At 38.2% G+C, this 19,844-nt stretch overlaps 1 protein-coding gene and 1 pseudogene across 1 annotated transcript in view; one reads left to right on the top strand and one right to left on the bottom strand.

The window, feature by feature from the left end:
* The window catches only part of ZC3H6 (zinc finger CCCH-type containing 6), a 68,940-nt gene that overhangs the window by 32,685 nt on the left and 16,411 nt on the right, over positions 1-19,844 (bottom strand). Inside the window, exon 4 of the mRNA XM_006902767.1 lies at positions 9,242-9,375. Within this exon, the coding sequence (XP_006902829.1) occupies positions 9,242-9,375 (134 nt within the window). The remainder of the gene's footprint in view (positions 1-9,241; positions 9,376-19,844) is intronic.
* Positions 11,730-15,489, top strand: LOC102848942 (annotated as a pseudogene).

The following is a 19,844-nucleotide window of genomic DNA, read 5'->3' as shown; positions in this document are numbered from 1 at the left end:
GGTATGGAGACAGGATGCATCCCTGGCGTACACCCTTCCCAATTTTGAACCATGCAGTGTTACCCTGCTCTGTTCTGACTACTGCCTCTTGATCCAAGTACAGGTTTCGCATTAGCACAATTAAATGTTCTGGGATTCCCATTCTTCTCAGAGTTAGCCACAGTTGGAACAGCCTGGTTTAACCCTCTCCAGGATGAACATGTCTGTTCTCCCAGTAGTCCATCATATATTAAATACTCATTTTAGCACCACAGCTCAAAGGCATCAATTCTCCTTCTATCATCCCTTGTCATTGTCCAGCTTTCTGATCCATAGCAAGTAATTACAAAGATCATGGCCTGGATAAGGCACATCTTAGTCTCCAGACTGACAACTGCTACTCTTCAGTACTCTGAAGAGGTCCCTCTGCAGATTTCTCCAATGTAATTCATCTTTTGATTTCCCCGCTGCTGGGTCCAAGAGTGTTGATTATGGAGCCAAACCAACTGAATCTGTTAAACAATCTCAATCTCCAAGCGGCCCAGTAGTGAGAATCTTTTGTCCTCTTGATGTTGACCTTCAATCCATAGTGAAGGCTGGAGTCGCCTCAGGTCCTCCTCAGTTTCAGAAAGCATGGATGTGTCATCTGCATAAGACAGACTGTTGATGAATTTTCCTCCAATCCTGATGCCACAGTCCTCTTCATAAAGTCCAGCCTCTATAAAATGATCTGTTCTGCATACAGACTGAAAAGGTATGGATGGAGATAGGATGCATCCTTGATGTACATCTTTTCTGATTTTGAACCATGCAGTGATTCTTTGCTCTGTTCTGATGACTGCCAAGTATAGATATGATACCTGGTCCAAGTGTAGATATCATATGAGCACAGTCAGGTGTTCTGGGATTCCCATTATTCCTAGAGTTAGCCACAGTTTGTTGTAGTCCACACAGTCAAATGCCTTCGCACAGTCAATTAAACACAGATTTCCTCTGGTATTCTTTGCTTTCAGTCTGTATCCACCTAAAATTAGCTATAATATTCCAAGTACCATAGCCTCTTCTAAACCCAGCCTGCATGACTATAAGTTCTCTGTTGATGTGCTATTCTAGTAGTTTTTGGATAATTTTCAGCAAAATCTTGCTTGCATGTGGTATTAATGATATTGCTTGATAACTTTTGTACTTTGTCAGGTCACCTTTTTTTTGAATAGGAACAAATATGGATGTCTTCTAGTCAGTTGGCCAGGTGTTTGTCCTCCAAATTTGTTAGCACAACTTGGTGAACATGTCCAGGGAAGTGTATGTTTATTGAAATGTGTCAACTGGTATGCAGTCAATTCCTAGGGCCTTCTCACAACCCCCTCCCCCAGTTCCTTCAGAACAGCTTGAACTTCCTCATTCATCACTATAGGCTCTTGATCATGCATTGTTTCATTAAGTTCTTCTGTTTCAGTCAATTCTTTTTGGTACAGTGATTCTGTGTAATCCTTCCAACCTCCTTGTAATGCTTCCTGGATCATTTAGCATTCTCCTCAAAGTATCCTTAAGTACTGCAACTCGATGCTTGAATTTGTTCAACAGTTCCTTCAGGTTATGAAATGCTGAGTGAGTTTGGCCCTTTTGATTTTCCAACTCCAGCTCTTTGCATATTTCTTTTTAATACTTTGCTATGACTTCTTGCATGCTGTCCTTTGAAATCTTTTGTTTGGCTCCTTAACGTCTTGATTTCTTCCCTCAGCTTTGGCTTCTCGGCATTCTAATATACTATCCAGAGTCTGTTCTGGCATCCATCTTGTTTTTTTCTTCTTCCTCTGCCTGACCTTTTGCATTCTTCATAGATGATATTCTTGATAAACTCCCACAGCTCATCTGGTCTTTGCTCATCAGTGTTCAAGGCCTCAAACCTATTCCTAAGATGGTTTTGAAATTTAGGTGGGCTAAACTCAAGATCAACTTCTGGTTCCTGTGGATTTGATTTAACCATATTTATCTTTAGTTTGAACTTGCATCTGAGTAGTTGACGGTCTGTTCCAAAATTAGCATCTGGCCTAGTTTTCACAGCTGATTCTGAGCTTCTCAGGTGATTCTTTCCACAGATGTAATAGATTTGATTCCTGTCCATACAATCTGGGGAAACCCATGTGTATAGTCTGTGTTTTTGCAATGAATAAGTCTTTGGACAGAATCCTACCCTCCTATCTCCAGCCTCATTTTGTCACGAAGTCCACATTTTCTGACTACTAATCCTTCCTATTACCAACTTCTGCATTCCAGTCACCCATTATTATTATTATTAATGCATTCAGACTGCATAATCAATCAATTTCTGACTGAACACATAAGTAGAAATCTTCTATTTCCTCTTCTTTGGCTCTGGTGTTGGTGCATATATTTGAATGATGGTGTTATTCACCAGAATTCCTTGTATGTGTATGGGTATTTTCCTGTCACTCACAACATTGTATTTCAAGAAGGATCTAGAAATTACTTTTTTAACTATGAAAGTAACCTCATTTTTTCCTTATCTTTTCATCTCTGGCATAGTAGATCATATGACTATCTGATTCAAAATGTCCCACGAGAATCCATCTCTTTCATCAATAAGATTTATAATATTGATATAAGGGGCATGAGCATAAAATATTTAAAAAATTAAAGGAAGAAGTGAAGACATTTTTAGAAAAAGAGTATAAATTTACAGAAAATGTAATAGGAAAATGTAAAGAGCTCTAGATGCATGATGAGTTATGTGTTAGGTTACCAAGAAAAAGCCAGGCAGATTGAATCCACCAGCTCTTCCACAGGAATAAGGCATCTCACGCTCAGCCTCAGAGGGGCACTATGAGTCAGAATCAAGTTGGTATCAGTGAGGATGTGGGAACAAAAACTGAAAACATTTAAGACGTTTACTGACAACAGAATATTTAAGTCTTTAAAATCCAGCAACTTTTCCTGTTCTGTGACACAAATGAGCTTTCAAGAAAATCAGGGTGAATATGAGGGTATATCTGGATTTACCTTGCTTGTTGGGGGATTTTCAGTCCCTGAGAAGTCCCTTTACAGCCCAACAGTTTGTGCTTGACTGCTAACCTAAAGGTTGGTAGTTCAAACTCATCTAGTTGCACAGTGCAAGAAAAGCTCTGGTGGTTATTTTAAAAAAGATTACAGCCAAGAGAATACTTTGAAACAGTTACACCATAACACCAAGCAGGTCACCATAAGCTAGAAATAACTTCATGGCAGAAAAAAACAACATCATCATTTCTGCAAATCCTAGGATTGAATGGATGCGTGATTACTCTAGTGCAGCCCAAATATTCACACTACTCTGGACTGGCCTCTTGCAGACTCTGAACATTGGATGCCTGGTCACTCTCCTGGTTCTCTTTGGAAATAGAAGAACAACTGAATGCACCCTTGGTAATCACCTTGTAGTCAAACAACAGACAGATCTATAAAACAGTTAACACTTGTGAGGAACACACTCCACACAACAATAAACTATAAAACCAATATGGCAGCATTTGTCTCAAAACAACATTCAGAGGGTAGAAAGAGGAAGGAAATTAAGAATGAAAACAGGGAACCCAGAGAGGAAGTGAAAACAGTGCTATCACTTTGTGGGAATTGCAACTAATGTCATGAAACAAAAAGTATGTAAATTTTTATACACAAAATTACTTTGCAAACTTTTACTCAAATCACAATATAAAAAAAAGAAGAAAATTTCTGATAAATTAGTAAATGGACATAATTTATAATAAAATAAAAAATATTCTAAAACCGATGTATGCAGTTTCTCTTCTTTTCTATTAAAAGTTAAAGGATCTTTCCGTTGCAGTGAAAATTTGTAAATATCTAAAATGCTGGTGCTTCAAGAAATCATTTAAGTTAATTTAACTGTATCTTAAGCAAACTGAAACACAGATATAGGTTACTACTTCAAAAATAGGTTACTTCCACAAAGCCACATTTGAATCTTTATTATTTTCATTGTTGTGCATTTTCTTCCCCCTTTTTATCCCACATTCTACCTCGCAATGCACCCCTTGTTCCAGACTGTTCTCATCCATATAATGAATAATCATATATTCCTTTTGGACAGTTCTTCCCCTCATCTGATCTTCTGCAGTGTTCATTACCAATCCACTCGTTTCACATTCTCTCCTCAATCCCTCCCTCATCTTTCCTATTTTATTACAGCAGTGTTATGCAGTATTTGTCCATTTGTGACTGAGATCTTTCACTCAGTGTAACGTCCTCAAGTCTCCCCAAACTTCTAATGTTTTACTATTTCATTATTTTTCAACTATGTGTAGTATTCTACTCCTGTTTTTCTATCCATTCGTTTATTGAGGGACATTTGGTTTGTTTCTATCTCTTTGCTATTGTAAATAACACAGTAATAAACATGGGTGTGCATACATTCATTTGCGTTATGGATTTGGTTTCTGTAGTGTATACTCCAAGTAGCGGAATTACTAGGTCAAATGGTATTTCTATTTCCAACTTTATGAGAAAGTGCCAGACCACCTTTCAAAGTAGTTGTACCATTTTACACTTCCACCTGCAGGGAAAGAGGGTTCCAATTTCATCACAACCTCGCCAGCATTTGTTGTTTGCTGCTCTGTTGAACTTAGCTATCATTGCTGGGATGAGATGATATCTCATAGTTGTTTTGATTGCAATCTCTCTGATAGCTAGGAATTTTGAACATTTCTTCATGTGTTTGTTTGATTTGTGAACTTCTCCTCTGGAGTGTCTATTCATATCCTGTTCCCATTTTTCGATTGGGTTGTTTACCTTTTTCTTGTTGAGGTGCTTGAGGATTCTATAAATTTTAGATATGTCCCTTAAAAGATATGCCATTGCCAAATATTTTTCCCAGCCTATGAGTTTTCTTCTTACCTGTTTGGGGTAGTTTTCTGATGTGCATAGAGATTTGATTCTTAGAAGGTCCCATTTATCTATTTTATTTTCTCCTGGTTTTACGTAAAATCACACTTTGTTGGAAGCTAACTTTGAAAATACTCAGTTATTGTTATGTGCCATCGAGTCGCTTGTGAGTCATAGTGACCTATGTACAAGAGCCCTAAATGCCGTTCTATCCTTGCCAACCTTGCCGTTTCAAACACACTCATTCCCACCACTCCACTCATAGAATCGATCCATCTCATGGAGGGTCTTCCTCTTCTGTACCGTCCCTCCACTCTCCCAAACATGATGTCCCTCTCCAAGGACCAGTCACTCCTTGCAACATGCCCAAAATATGTCAGATGAAGCTTCAGAATGCTTGACTCCAAGACACATTCTGGATTCACCCTCTCCAGGTCAAACCTGTTAGTTCTCCTTGCAGTCCATGGTTATATTCAACACTCTTCTCCAGCACCACAGCTCAAAGGCATCAATTCTCTTTCTATCATCCCTATTCACTGTCCAACTCTCCAATGCATAGCACATAAGTGCAAAGACTGTAGCCTGGATCAGGTGCACCTTAGTCTCCAGCCTGATACCATTGCTCTTCAGTACATTTGAGAGGTCTCTCACAGCTGACTTTCCCAATGCAATTTGTCTCCTGATTTCCTGGCTACTTTTACCAAGAGTGTTGACTATGGAACCAAGTAAACTAAAACTGTTCACTATCTCAATCTCTTCACCATCCATACTGATGCTGCAAATTGGTCCAGTGGTAGGAATCTTTGTTTTCTTTTTTAATCTTTTTTTGTTTTTTTTTAATTTATTATTAATTTCAATGAAAATTTACAGAGATTTTGGATTTCCATTCATTCATTGTTGCACTTTTCTCCCCTCCCAATCCTCCTCCCTAGTACACTACCCTCTTGGAAAAGTAAAAGAAAAATTATTTCATTATTTTACAAACCCTCCCCCAGGTCTAGTCCACTATGTAGCCTTCGCTCTGGACTCCTGTCATGACAAAATTACCTAATCACATATCCCTTTTACACAGTTTTCTCCCTCATCTGTTTCAATGCAGTATACATTATTGAACCCATCTTTCTCCCCCGGACCCCGATGTCAGTCCTGTTTTACGACAGTAGCACCATGCAGCATTTGTCCTCTGTGACTGAGATACTTGACTCAGCATAATGTGCTCCATAGTCACCCATTTTGAATAATATTGCATGAGTTTCCTGTGTTTTAAAGCAGCATAGTATTCCATTGTGTGAATATACCACAGCTTCTCTATCCATTCATTTGTTGATGGTCACATAGGTTGTTTCCAACTCCTTACTATTGTGAACAAAGCCATGATAAACATGGGTGTGCATATATCTGCGTAGGTGTCAGTTATGGTCTCTTTGGGGTATATTCCCAGTAGTGGAATTGCTGGGTCAAACTGTATCTCTATTTGCAAATTATTGAAAATGCACCACACCGCTTTCCACAGTGATTGCACCATTTTACACTCCCACCACCAGTGAATAAGGGTTCCAGTTTCTCCACAACCTCGCCAGCATTTGCTTGCTATTCTGTTAAATTTTGCTATTCTGACTGGGGTGAGATGATTATCTCATAGTTGTTTTAATTTGCATCTCTCTTAGAGCTAGGGATTTTGAACATTTCTTCATGTGCTTGTTGGCCATCTAAATTTCTTCTTTGGTGAAGTGTCTATTCATATCCTGTGCCCATTTTTCTACTAGATTATTTACCTTTATCTTGATGTGGTGGAGAATCTTTGTTTTCTTGATGTTGAGCTTCAATCCATATCGAAGATTGCAGTCCTTGACTTCTGCAGCAAGGGTTTGAGGTCCTCCTAAGTTTCAGCAAGTAGGGTTGTGTCATCCACATAACGCAGGTTTATTGATGATTCTTCCACCAATCCTGATGCCACATTCCTCCTCATACAGACCAGCATCTTGGATGATCTGTTCTGCATACAGATTGAAAAGGTATGGAGACAGAATACATCCCTGATGGACCCACTTCTTGATTTTGACCCATGTAGTGTCTCCTTGCTCTGTTCTGATGACTGCCTCTTGGTCCAAGTATAGGTTTCACATTGGCACAATCAAATGTTCTGGGATGCCCATTCTTCTCAGAGTCGGCCATAGCTTGCTGTGATCCACATAGTCAAAAGCCTCTGCATAGTCAATGAAGCACAGATAGACATTCTTCTGGTATTCTCTGCTTTCTGCCAAGATCTATCTATCATTAGCTGTAATATCCCTGGTACCACGATCTCTTCTAAATCCAGCCTGCACATCTGGCAGTTCTCTGTTGACATATTGTTCCAAACATTTTAGAAAGCATTCATATTAATTTTGACTAAGGGGAGCAAAGCATTCTATCTAAGAGTACTGGTTTGTAAGAAGATAATAAAGAGGCAGGATATAATTGTCCAGGAATTCTAAATCAATGTTTCCAAAGCTGCTGTTCCATGGTAAGTAGCTCACCAACATTTATAGATATGTCAACAACAAAAAGTTCATGAATAAGTAAGATCGAAAAATGATAGGATGGACAAAGCAAAATAGATTTTTTTATGCCTAGCCTTCTCAGAGTCTTAATATATTAATGTCAATTGCAATTGTGTAAGAGCAGATTAGCATATGCTGGGTTTCACAAATTTATACTGACTCTGAAATAAATTTTTTCAGGCCATACAATATTAGAAAGCAGAGGATACATATGTTGATGAAGAGTTGTTATGAGTTAGAACAGACTTGGTGACAGTGGGGAATTTGGTTTAGCATGTATTTTGTTTTTAAATACACCAATCAGAGTACTCCTTAGAAGCAAGGATAGTGAAGCTTCACCTCACGTATTTTGAGCATGTTGCTAGGAGAGGCTATTTCTTGGGAAGGGACATTATAGTTGGAAAGATGGAAAGTCAGTGAAAGAGAGGAAGACTCCCTTACGAGATAGACTGACACAGTCACTGCAACAATGGGCTTAAGTATGTCAGAGATTATGAGGATGGCACTGGATAGGACAGGGCTCAGATCTGTTGTTCACAGGGTTTCTATGAGTCGTACTAGACTCGATCACACCTAATGACAAAAACATTTTATTTTAAGATGATCAAAATTTATGTTAATAAAATCTTAACTATATCTTTAAACTCAAGAATTCAGAAAGCAAAAAAAATTTCAAATTACAGTATATAGTTATTCCTTAGGTGTCTCTTAGGGTTGTACCTTCTAATAAAACACTCTTGCTCTGTCTAATTAAATCAAGTGCTACTAGATCAGGGACTTAAATGATTATAATCAAGAATTGCTGCAAGGTTGAAACACATTATGTTTAGAATTAAATTATTGGACTCAATATCTACCAGCAGTCAAGAAATCAAAAAATGAATTGCACTATGAAAATCTTTTATCAGGGACCACTCCAGGGTACTGAAAAGCAATGATGTCAGTCAAGAGACTAAGATGTGCCTGATCCAGGCCATGGTTTTCACAATTACTTGCTACACATCGGAGAGCTGGACAGTGACCAAGGATGAAAGAAGAATAGATGCCTTTGAGTTGTGGTGCTGGAGAAGAGTCTTGAACATACTATAGATTTCCAAGATAACAAATAGGTCTGTCTTGCAGAGGATGAAACCAAATTTCTCCTTGGATGCTAGAATTATGAGCTCTGTATCACATTCTTTGCACATGTGGCCAGAAGAGACCAGTCCTAGAGAAAGACATTATGCTTGGAAGGGTGGAGGGACAGACAGCACAGGAGAGGAAGACCCTGGATGAGATGGATTGATTCAGTAACTAGGACAATGGAGTTATGTGTGCCAGAGTCAGTGAGACTGGCTCAGGACAGGGCAGGCTTCAGAGTTGTTGTACATAGGGTCACTAGGAGTCACAGTGACTCGGCACCTAACAACAACAGAAACTACGTGCACAGAACACATGTTCATATTTCTAACCATTTATGTACACTTTTCTTCTCTTTCAGTGCTTTCAACTCTATGACGAAGTTAGTTTACCACAACCCTCCATCTTTGCTGTTAAGATTTTACTGTCATTTGTACCATAGGAAGATGACTCATGACTCAAAGAAAACATAACATAGCTAAGGACTAAGAGAGTATGTCTTTTTTTAAAAAAAGCACATACATTTAATTTTAAGATAATCAAAACTTATACCTATATATGAGTATCATCACTAATTAAAATTAATATTTTATACAAATTTAATCTGAACTAGACATTTTTCACTTATGAAGAATTGAAACCATGTTTTCTTTGTAACCAGACAAACAGAAAGGGAGAAAAGCCCTTCTTTCCCTCAGTACCTCCTGAAAATCATCCACTCCTGGAAAAACAGTCGGGCCTTTACTGGATCTTGGCCCACGATCTTTGCGTTTGATTTTCTTCTGCAAACCACGTCCACGACCAACATTATAACTTTTAACCCTCAGCTCAAGGCCTGAAAAATTAAAACATAATTGAAGTATTATAGAAAAACAACACAATCTGTCAACTTATTAGTTTATAAGGAGAATATTTTCTATAGTCTATAGTATACAGTTCCATTTTTATCTCTAGATTCCATTTGAAAATTAATTGTTTTTATATTTCCCTTGGTACTAGCAATCAGGAAATAAGGAGACACACTGCAGTGGAAAAATCTGCAATTAGGTACATCTCCTAATTATTGAGGAGTAATGATTTCCGTTTGAGAACTAAGGTGCATCTGATTCAGGCCATAGTCTTTCTGATTACTCGCCATGCAGATATCTGATATCTGGACAATGAATAAAGATGACAAGAAAAGATTTAGTGTCTTTGAGCTGTGATGTTAGAGAAGCACACTGAACATCTCATGGATGGCTAAGAAAACCAACAGATTATGTCCTGGAGAGGTACAGTCAGAGTGCTCTTTGTAGGCAAGAGCCTCACATACTTTGGGCATGTCTCTAGGAGGTGCTATTCCTTAGAGAAGGATATGATGCTGGGAAGGCTGGAGGGTTGGCGAAGGAGAGAAAGACCAGGTGGACTAACATAGGAAGTGTGAGGATGGCTCAGGATAGAAGAGGGTTCAGATCTTTTGTTCATCAGGTTGTTGTGAGTTATACTTGACTCGACAGCACCTAACAACATTTCCCTTACTGAACTACTGCTTCTTGACTATTTACTAAGGGATGCTAATAGCATAAGGAAAGGGGGGAGAAGAGACCACATCCCAAAGGCCCATACAGTGGAAAAGTAAACTATGCTAGTTTTATTCTTTTCCATTTCCTTGAGAATAAGATCACTAAAAAGGTTCTAGTACCTTCCCGTTTTTTCAAAAGAATTAAATTACACACTCATTTTTTTTAAGAAGACATTAGCAATAGTACAACCAATATGGAAAGCAGTTTGGCATTTCCACAAAAAGATAAATATAGAAATCCAATCTCACCCAGGTATCTCATTACTGGGAATATATCTCAAGGAAATCAAGGCTGAGACACGTACATATGTTTACTGCAGCATTATTCACAATAGTAAGAACATGCCCATCAACAAACAAATGGATAGAGAAATTGTTATACATTCACACAGAATACGCTGCATCATTAAAAAGTGAGTCTAAAGACATTATGCTAAGTAAAATGAAATAACTAAGTCACGAAAAGACAAATACTGTATAAGATTATTACTGTGAAAACAGGAAGGTGACTAGAGTGGAGTGAGCTAGGATGGGGGAGACCAGAAACAGATTATATACACAATGAACAAAGGAACAGGAAAAGGAAGGATCTTCTTCTGGGAAGAATGGACGAACAGACAATATGGGAACAATTAGTGTTTAACTGTTCATATAGAAAGAGGGTGAGGGAGAAATAAAGGAGAAAAATACTACAGTAACAGAGATTCATGGACAGATGAATGGTGAGAATGAAGGAAGAGGCAAGGTACCATGAGAGCTTAAGAGAAATGATGATATAAAAAGGCAGTGCCCAACTGTAATTAATATTATAAAACATAATGTATATGAATGATTGTACAAAACCAATTTTAAAAAAGAAGACATTACAAACTGGGGGGAGGGGGACAGGGAGGAAAATGTGCATGTGCAACAATGAATGAATGGAAATCCAAGTTCTTTATAAACTTTCATTACAATCTAAAAAAAAAAAGAAGACATTGTAAGTACAGTGATTAATTTGAAGCAAATGAAGTTTCATTGAACTTTAAATATACACATACATCTCCAAATAAAATTGTATTCATCTTTAGCTTTTAAAAAGGTTGCATTTAAAAGAATCTAAAAAGATACCAATTATAAAAAACAAAAACTGTCATTACAGTTTTTTGAAAATATAATGAACTAATACATTCTTTCTAGTTCTCTTAAAACTTAAAAAAACTTGACTAAAATAATTTCTGGTTTACATTGTTATGTAAAGAAAGAGTAATCTGTACTATGTTAACTCTTGGAATTCAATAAAACATATATCTATATTTTTCTTATTTTAAAATATTTAAACGGATTTAGTTGCTGTAACTATAGGGAAAATATTCTGGTTAAACATAAAGAACTACTGTCACTGAGTCACAGTGGCCCTATAGGACAGGGTAATACTGCTTGCCCAGGGTGTCCAAGGCCCTGTGATCTCTATGAAAGCACACAGCCATATCTCTCCTCTGATGAGTAATGGGTAGGTTCAAAGTGCTGTCCTTTGGGTTAGGATCTGAGTGCTTGATCACTATGTCACCAGGGCTCATTTTGGGGGAAACAAAAAAGAGTAAAATATTCTAAAATATGAATGAGAGACTTTAACTTACGACTAGAAAATGCACTGGTAAGGATAACCTGTCACTGGAGAACTTTGTTATATCATATTTTATTAATAAAATGTAAACTTGATAATATTCTTCAACATAAAAATTCTTCTAAAGAAATTAACCTTTACATGTTCTTTAACAGTATCAACATCTTCTTGCAGTTTATAAGAACTTAAAATTTCTGGGGCCTTACTTCAATCTGAATCAGAAATTTCAGGGTGTATGCAACAATCTGTAGTTTAACATGCTCTCCAAGTGATCCTCACGTACACCCTAAAATTTGACAACCATTTCTCTAGAACAATTGCTTTGACAGCTTATATTAACTATTCAACTAGTTAAATATATATAAAAAGAACTCATTCTATTTGAATTAGAGTGACAAAAATATCAGTAAAGGCAACTGATCCAAAGAGGCAGATTATAAAAGAAAAATACAAAGAGGCAACAAAAATATAAACAGCAATGTTTTAAAGAAATTAAAATTTAAAATATAATGTATCAATTTTTCCCCTGAAATAATGCTGGATAAGTGACCTTGAGACCATAGTGTTGGGGTCACCAGGCCAACTGGCAAAACATACTCCACAAAGACAATGTTCTATATTCTACTTTAGTGAGCAGTGACTGGAGTCTTAAAAGCCTGTGAGCAGCCACCTAAAGTCCAATTACTGGTCTCTCTCCCTGTTTGGAACAAAGAGGGAGAAAACTCAAAGGCATACTAAATTAGTCCAAAGGACTAAACCATAAGAACTTCCACTACCCTGAGGCCAGAACTAGACTGGTGGCTGGCTACTGACCATTCTCAAAGGTCACAGTAGGTAGGCAATCCTGGATGGCTGCTGCTGTGCAGTAGAGTCAAGTAGACTCATTGCAACCCTATGAAGAACAGATAGGTATCCTGCCCTATCCTATACTATCCTCATGATCTCTGTTATGCTCAAGACAATTGTGCCAGTCAACGAGTCAATATATCTCACTGAGGGCCTTCTTCTCTTTTTCTAATCTTCCACCTTTCCAAGCATGTCTTTTTCCAAGGACTGGTACCTCCTGATAACATGCCCAAAATATGTTAAGCAAGTTTCACTATCTTTGCCTATAAGGAGAAACCTCGTTGGGCACTTCCTCCAAGTCAGACAGACAAATCGGTTCATGGGATATTCAGTACTCTCTTCCAACGCCACAATTCAAAGGCATCAATTATACTTCTGTAATCCTTATTCATGATCCCACATTCAAACACACAGAAAGCAACTGAAAATACAAGAGCTTAGATAAGGTACACCCTACTCAAATAGAAAATTTGGACTCAAAATTTGACCTTGAATCTATCCCACCTAAATTTCAAAACCATCTCAGGAATAGGTTTGAGGCCCCGAACACTAATGAACAAAGATCAGATGAGCTGTGGGAGAATGTAAAAAATACCATCCAGGAAAAATGTAAAAGGTCATTAGGTATTATCTACATGACAACAGTTCAAAATAAGAGATAGTAAAGTGGACTGGGGTCGAGGTGGGGAATTGTACAACAATGAATTTTTTATTTTTCAAAGAGAAACGCGAACTGGGGTGTAGGGTGGGCTGGGAGGAAAATGTGCAATAATGAATGAATGAAAATCCAAGTTTTCTATAAACTTTGATTAAAATATCAATTTTTTAAAAAGGTCATTACAAAGAGGAGGAAGAAAAGAGCAAGATGGATGTCAGAAAAGACTGAATATTGCACCAAAGCACTGAGAAGCCAAAGCAAAGGGAAGAAATCAAGAAGTTAAGGAGCTGAACAGAAAATTTCCAAGTATAGCACAGGAAGACAAAGCAAAATATTGTAATGAAATGTGCAAAAAGCAGGAGCCAGAAAATCAAAAGGACTGGACTCACTAAGCATTTCTTAAGCTGAAAGAACTGAAGAACAAATTCAAGCCTCAAGTTGTAATAGTTAAGGATGCTATGGGCAGAATACTAAGTGATCCAGGAAGCAAAAAGAAGATGGAAGGAAGTACACAGAGTCATTGTACCAAAAAGAATTATCTGACACAAAAGAATTTCATCAAACAATATATACTCAAGAGGCAACAGTGATAAAGGAGGGAGTTAAACTCCTCTAAACAAATGGGCAAAAAACAAGACGTGAGGAATTAACTGCATATCAATTGACATATTTCAACAAATAGATGCTATCCTGGACATATTTACCAGGTTGTGCTAAGAAATCTGGAAGACAACTACCTGGTCAACTGACGCAAAGAGATCCATATTTATTCCTATCCCAAAAAAAGGTGATCCGACAGAGTGTGGAAATTATCAAGCAATATCACTAATATCACAAGCAAATATTGCTGAAGATTATCCAGAAATGACTGAAACAGTACATTAAGAGATAACTACCAGAAATACAAGCTGGGTTTAGAAGAGGCAATGGCATTGTCACCAATGTCTGATAGATCTTGGCTGAAAGCAGGGAGTACCAAAGGAATGTCAATCTGTGTTTCATTGACTATGCAAAGGCATTTAACTGTGTGGACCACAACAAACTGTGGCTAACTCTGAGAAGAATAGGAATTACAGAACACTTGATTGTGCTTAGGTGAAACCTATACTTGGACCAGGAAGCAGTTGGCAGAACAGAGAAAGTAAACACTGCAGGTCAAAATCAGGAAAGGAATATGTCAGTGATGCATCCTGTCTCCATACCTTTTTAATCTGTATGTGGATAATTTAGGAGGCTAGATTTTATGAGGAGGCATTATACAAGTCATACAATCTGGCTGCCAAACTGAGGAGGACCCAAACCATTTGTTTCAGAAGGTCAAGGACTGTAGTCTTCAATATGGATTGAAGCTCAATATCAAGAGGACAAAGATTTTTACCAATGGACCAACTGGCAGCACCATGATGGATGGAGAAGAGACTGAGGTTGTTAACAATTTCATCCTGCTTGATTCCACAATCAGCACTCTTGGCATCAGCAGTCAGGAAATCAAAAGATGAATTACACTGGGGAAGTCTGCTGTCAGGAATCTCTCTAAAGTGCTAAAGAGCAGCAATGTGAGGAAGGGACCGGGACCCGATCTCCAGGGTCTCTCGGCTGCTGGGGGCATTCCACAACCCAAAACAGGTGACCAGAGGTTTTTCTGGTGGAAGTCAGACAGTAATTTTAATTCCAGAGATGGCATTGGCCCAGAAATCTCCACTACAGTTATGAAGATTTCTGATGCTTCCAAAGCACATACAGGGAAAAGCAAAATGTTACTGCCATACAAGGACCAGGAGGAAAGTGGATGATCCCTCTGGAGGGCTAAAGAGACCATGGATAAAGACTAGGTGGGCTTGAAAGTTCCTCTGAAGACCTTTAGCAACTAGTCAGGAATCTATGAAGTTGTTGCTGTGTAAAATATTTGATCTTTCTGCCAATGGCAGACCATGTGTATCAATCAAAGCTTACACTTACACTGATGTAAATATTGTCACCATTTGAGAGGCCACAGGAGAATACAGCGGCATTGAGTATGTGATCATTGATGGAGTTGTGCACAGTGTCAGGCTTATTACTGAGCAGACGATCAAGCATATTGCTGAGTTTGCCTTTGAGTATGCTTAAAACAATCATAGGAGCAATGTTACAGCTCTGCACAAAGCCAACATCATGAGAATGTCCGATGGGCTTTTTCTGAAAAAATGCAGGGAAGTTGCAAAAAATCTGTAAAGATATTAAATTTAATGATATGTTCCTTGATACAGTATGTTTGAATATGGTACAAGATCCTTAGTGACCTGTGTGCAGGATTGTTTGGATGTCTTGATGTGACACCCAGTGGCAACATTGATGCCAATGGAGTTAGAGCAGGCAAGGACATGACCAACCCCACAGCCCTCCTGTGCAGAGCTGTGATGCTGCTGTTGTCACATGGGGTTTTTGACCAAGTTGCAAAGACTGAGATTGTTTTGCTTTGCTACAAAGATGGAGAGAGCCTAACAAAAGATCTGGGAGACAATGTAAAGTGCTCAGACTTTACAGAGGTTATCTGTCGCTGAGTGAAAGATTTAGATTAATGCTCCTCCCAATTTGCATTTGCAGCAGACACTCCTGATGGACACCACATAAATCTCTATTTAGAAACGTACCATTTGTATGCATTTGGTTTGCTTGTTTCTTGACAGTAAACTTTCAGATTTGGCCTCAACAAAAGCTGTGGAAAAGATGCAAGTGATATACCCCCTCAGCTTGCTTTGAAAGAACTTTCTAAGTGCTATTTATTAAATATCTATCTGGTAAGCATTTTTGCAAACTCTAAGGGGACTGTATCGTTTTCCACTGTTAACCATTTTACTTTTTTTTTTTTATACTTTTTCCTCAGCTTCAAATATCATGGTACAAAATGAGTAAGATAAAACATCTAACTTTTTAAAGAAAAGCTCTTTTTTTGTTTATTAAATATATAATAGAAATAAAACAGAATACTGGCATTATAGTATATTCTAAACTAAATAGGCACAAGAGAGCTATCTTGGGAAAGCTCACTTGAAAAACAACAAATATTAGGGAGCTCTGGCGGCCTAGTGGAAAGAAACTGCACTGCAATCCCAGAGTTGTGCAGTTTGAACCCACTAGATGGAGGGACAATCTCCTCCTGAACCAGTCAGAACCTATTTGATGGTACACACACACAAAATAATAATGATAAAAAAAGAAAAACACCAAATATATTTCTTAGTGATATGAAAAATTTTGTCCTTTACATGAATTACTGCATATGATTAAAGACTTCAGATCCAAGAAAAATATAATGAGATGCAATTTTGTTAATAAAATTCAGATAATATGTTAGGTACAAACATACATGCATTACATGTTATTTTGTTATACTGAGATTTAATATTCTTTGTGAGCGCTTCTAACGAAGCAAAGAAAGGGCAGTAATTCCTTTTACCTTGACATGCATTGAGCATCTTAAGTAACACAGCCTTTAAGTGATTGGGCTTAACCTTGACTTGGGCCACGGAGCTGACCTCCATGTTGGGAGTGAGTATATTCTGGGCCACAGCACATACATTTTGGCTGCAGCTGAGGAAGGTGGGATGCTGGCTTGTAATTTTCTGTATCAGCAATTGGTCCTTTCCCCTCCCCAAAGTACCATACCTTTCACCTCAACACTACCAGAAAAAGATGAAATAGTGAAGGCTGGCACAGTCCTAGCCTGAGCTGACTCATGGTATTGTGACGTGGATGGGACTGGTCTCTTAGACACTTTTCATCCTCTTTGCCAAGTTCTTTAGCATGATTTTTGTTAAACTTCAAACACTAAGTCATTATTTTCATAAACAGATACCCTCTGGCCTCGCACCAAAGAACATCCTGGTATGTTCTCCCTTGGACCTTGTATAACGCCATAAACCTGTGGCTATGTATCATGTACCCAGGTTACAAATGAATTTCTTAACAAAAGAATCTCGGCCTGAGTCATCATTTAAGGCTGTAACCAATCTTACAATCTAACATGTATATTACTTTGTTTATGCTACGGCTTCCTTTATTTTACGGGCTGTGCTAATTATCAGTGGCTGTTGGGTTTATTCTAATAAAGAATTCCTAAACTTTAAAAAAAAAAAACCACCACAAAACACCCAATCCCAAAGTGCCAAAGCAATGATGTCAATCTAGGGACTAAAGTGCACCTGATCCTATCTTTGCAAGTACTTGTTATGCATCAGAAAGCTGGACAATGACTAAGGATGACAGAAGAACCCATGCCTTTGAGTTGAGGTGCTGGAGAAGAGTACTGAATGTACTATGGCCCACCAGAAGAACAAATAGGTCTGTCTAGGGTAAAACCAAATTTCTCCTTGGAGGTAAAGATTTGGTTTGGTTGTTGTGGTTTTTTGTTGTTGTTTTTGTTTTTTCTTCTCCACTGGACTTTATTACAGGTTCTTTCCTAGAAAACTCCTCCATAATTTCACAATTTAACAAAAAAGGTTAAAATTCAGGACAAAAAATCCTGTGACTTATTACAAGCACAATTATCTTTATTCTTTTTATCCAGGAGGTGGTCTCAGGCCAAAGGAAGTCCTAGTTCCTGGGGAGACACATTCTTTGTAAAAACCTTATGAGTGAGGAAGGTATTTAAGATGTTTTGCTTTCAGATGTCAGTTTACATTTGTTCAAAGAGAATATTTTATTCTGTAGTGGGGACTGGAGGTTTAACAGGACACATACAGTAATCACAGAGTGCCAGGCCCCTTGCTATAGAGGTTCCCTGGAACCTTCTGGGATCCAACTGCTGGGCAGCTGAGGCGAGTCAGAACCAAATGAGAATGCTGTAGGCGGTGCCTGGCAGATCAGTCATCCATCGGCTGGTCATTGAGCTGCTCCAGAGGACAGTGGAAGGCTTCATGGCTTAGGACGTAACTGAGAAGGGGCCGATGTGCCCCAACCCCTTGGGAGACTGGCAAAAGGCAACACCTGCTGCTGGCCAGCTATGCTCTTTCGGCTCCATAGAACCAGCCGGAGCAGGGTTGTCAGCCGTGGTGTTGGCACCCAGGACACAGGCAGCCCTTTCAGGAGCTTGGTGAAGAACAGACCTTGAGGAAAAGCAAGGATTTGGAAGCTCCATCTCACATACTTTGGGCAGGTGGCCAAGAGGGACCAGTCTGTAGAGAAGGACATCATGCTCAGAAGGGTAGAGGGACAGTGCAGGAGAGGAAGATCTTGGATGAGATGGATTGACACAGTAATGAGGGCAGTGGGGGGTCAGTGTGTCGGAGTCAGACTGGCTGAGGACAAGGTTCAGAGCTGTTATACACAGGATTGCTGTAAGTTGTGGGTGCCTCGATGGCACATAACTACAACAATCTCTAAACTGACATCATTGTTCTTCAGCACTTTGGAGATGTCTCTGACAGCAGACTTTCCCCCCAGCAATACATTTTATGATATGCTGACTGCTGTTACCATGGCAAAAAAAATGTACCAGGGTGTCTTAAGTCACCGTTTAAACCTAGAAAAAAAGTCACAGCCCACTCTCCCTCTACAATGGCTTAATTTTCAACCAAACAATAGGCTCCTACGGGAAACACTGCCACCAGAGGCACTCATGCCTCAGCATAAACAGCCCCATAAAGTCAAAAGACTAACAGTGCCCACATGTAAGGTACAGCATGCAGGAAGGAGAAGGACAGAAGGATTAATAAAACTGGTAACTACAGAGAGGAAATGAACAGTACAGTTACACTGTATTATAATTAATGTCATAAAACAAAATGTTAAAGAGTGGCTAAATAAAAAACCAATTTGTCTTATTAACTTTCTTTCACTCAAATCACAATAAAAAGAATATACCTATTTTCTCCCTCAAATAATAATAAAGTTCTATGTGAGAAAATTTGGGGAAACACATTTCACACTAAAATGTGTGAAATGCAATCCCACTAATTTGTTGGACTAATTATGTTTATCTATTTAATATAAGAGAAGTAATAAAAATTACTCAATCACTTAATAATGACTGAACTGTAACTCATAAAGAAGAATAATCATAAAAGTATATACTGGTTTTTAACATAATGGTAAAAATCTTCTAGAATATAAATAAAAAATATTGGTAGTAAATACTGAGTGGCAGGAATGAAAATTATCTTTACCTTTGATTTTTTTTCTCCTTGTCCTCTAATTTTCTACATGGATCATATATTGTTTTCATAATTCACAGAGTGATGGGGAACAAACAATGCCAAAAATAAAGTTTAAGATGGAATTCTTTAAAGGTACAGCTTGAAAGAAATGAAATCTCAGGTGAGAAGAACTGAGCATGTCCTCTCTCCAAGTGAGCTGATCCAGATCCTACCACACCTCACCTCCAGGAAGAAACAGACCCAATTATCACCCTGTAGTATAGATGCTCTTTAATTTAGTTAAGACTACATTAACACTTTTTCAATGGAAATTTGCTAAGGAATCAAGAATAAATAGTCCGAGAAATAATAGTTTACTCATCATTGTTTCCTTTTCTAAAAGATAACTAAAACAACATTTACTTAAGAGTGCTGCTTTTGCTCATTATCTCACCTCAGCCTCATCTGGGCCTAGTATGCTAGAAACAATCATACTGAGTGGTCAGTGCTTAAGCCT

The sequence above is a fragment of the Elephantulus edwardii genome, unplaced genomic scaffold (genome assembly GCF_000299155.1).
Source record: "Elephantulus edwardii isolate Elephantulus edwardi_28Jun2011 unplaced genomic scaffold, EleEdw1.0 scaffold00447, whole genome shotgun sequence".
Lineage (NCBI taxonomy): Eukaryota > Metazoa > Chordata > Mammalia > Macroscelidea > Macroscelididae > Elephantulus > Elephantulus edwardii.
Note: the sequence above shows the minus strand (reverse complement) of the source record. Positions and strands in the feature narration are given on the sequence as shown.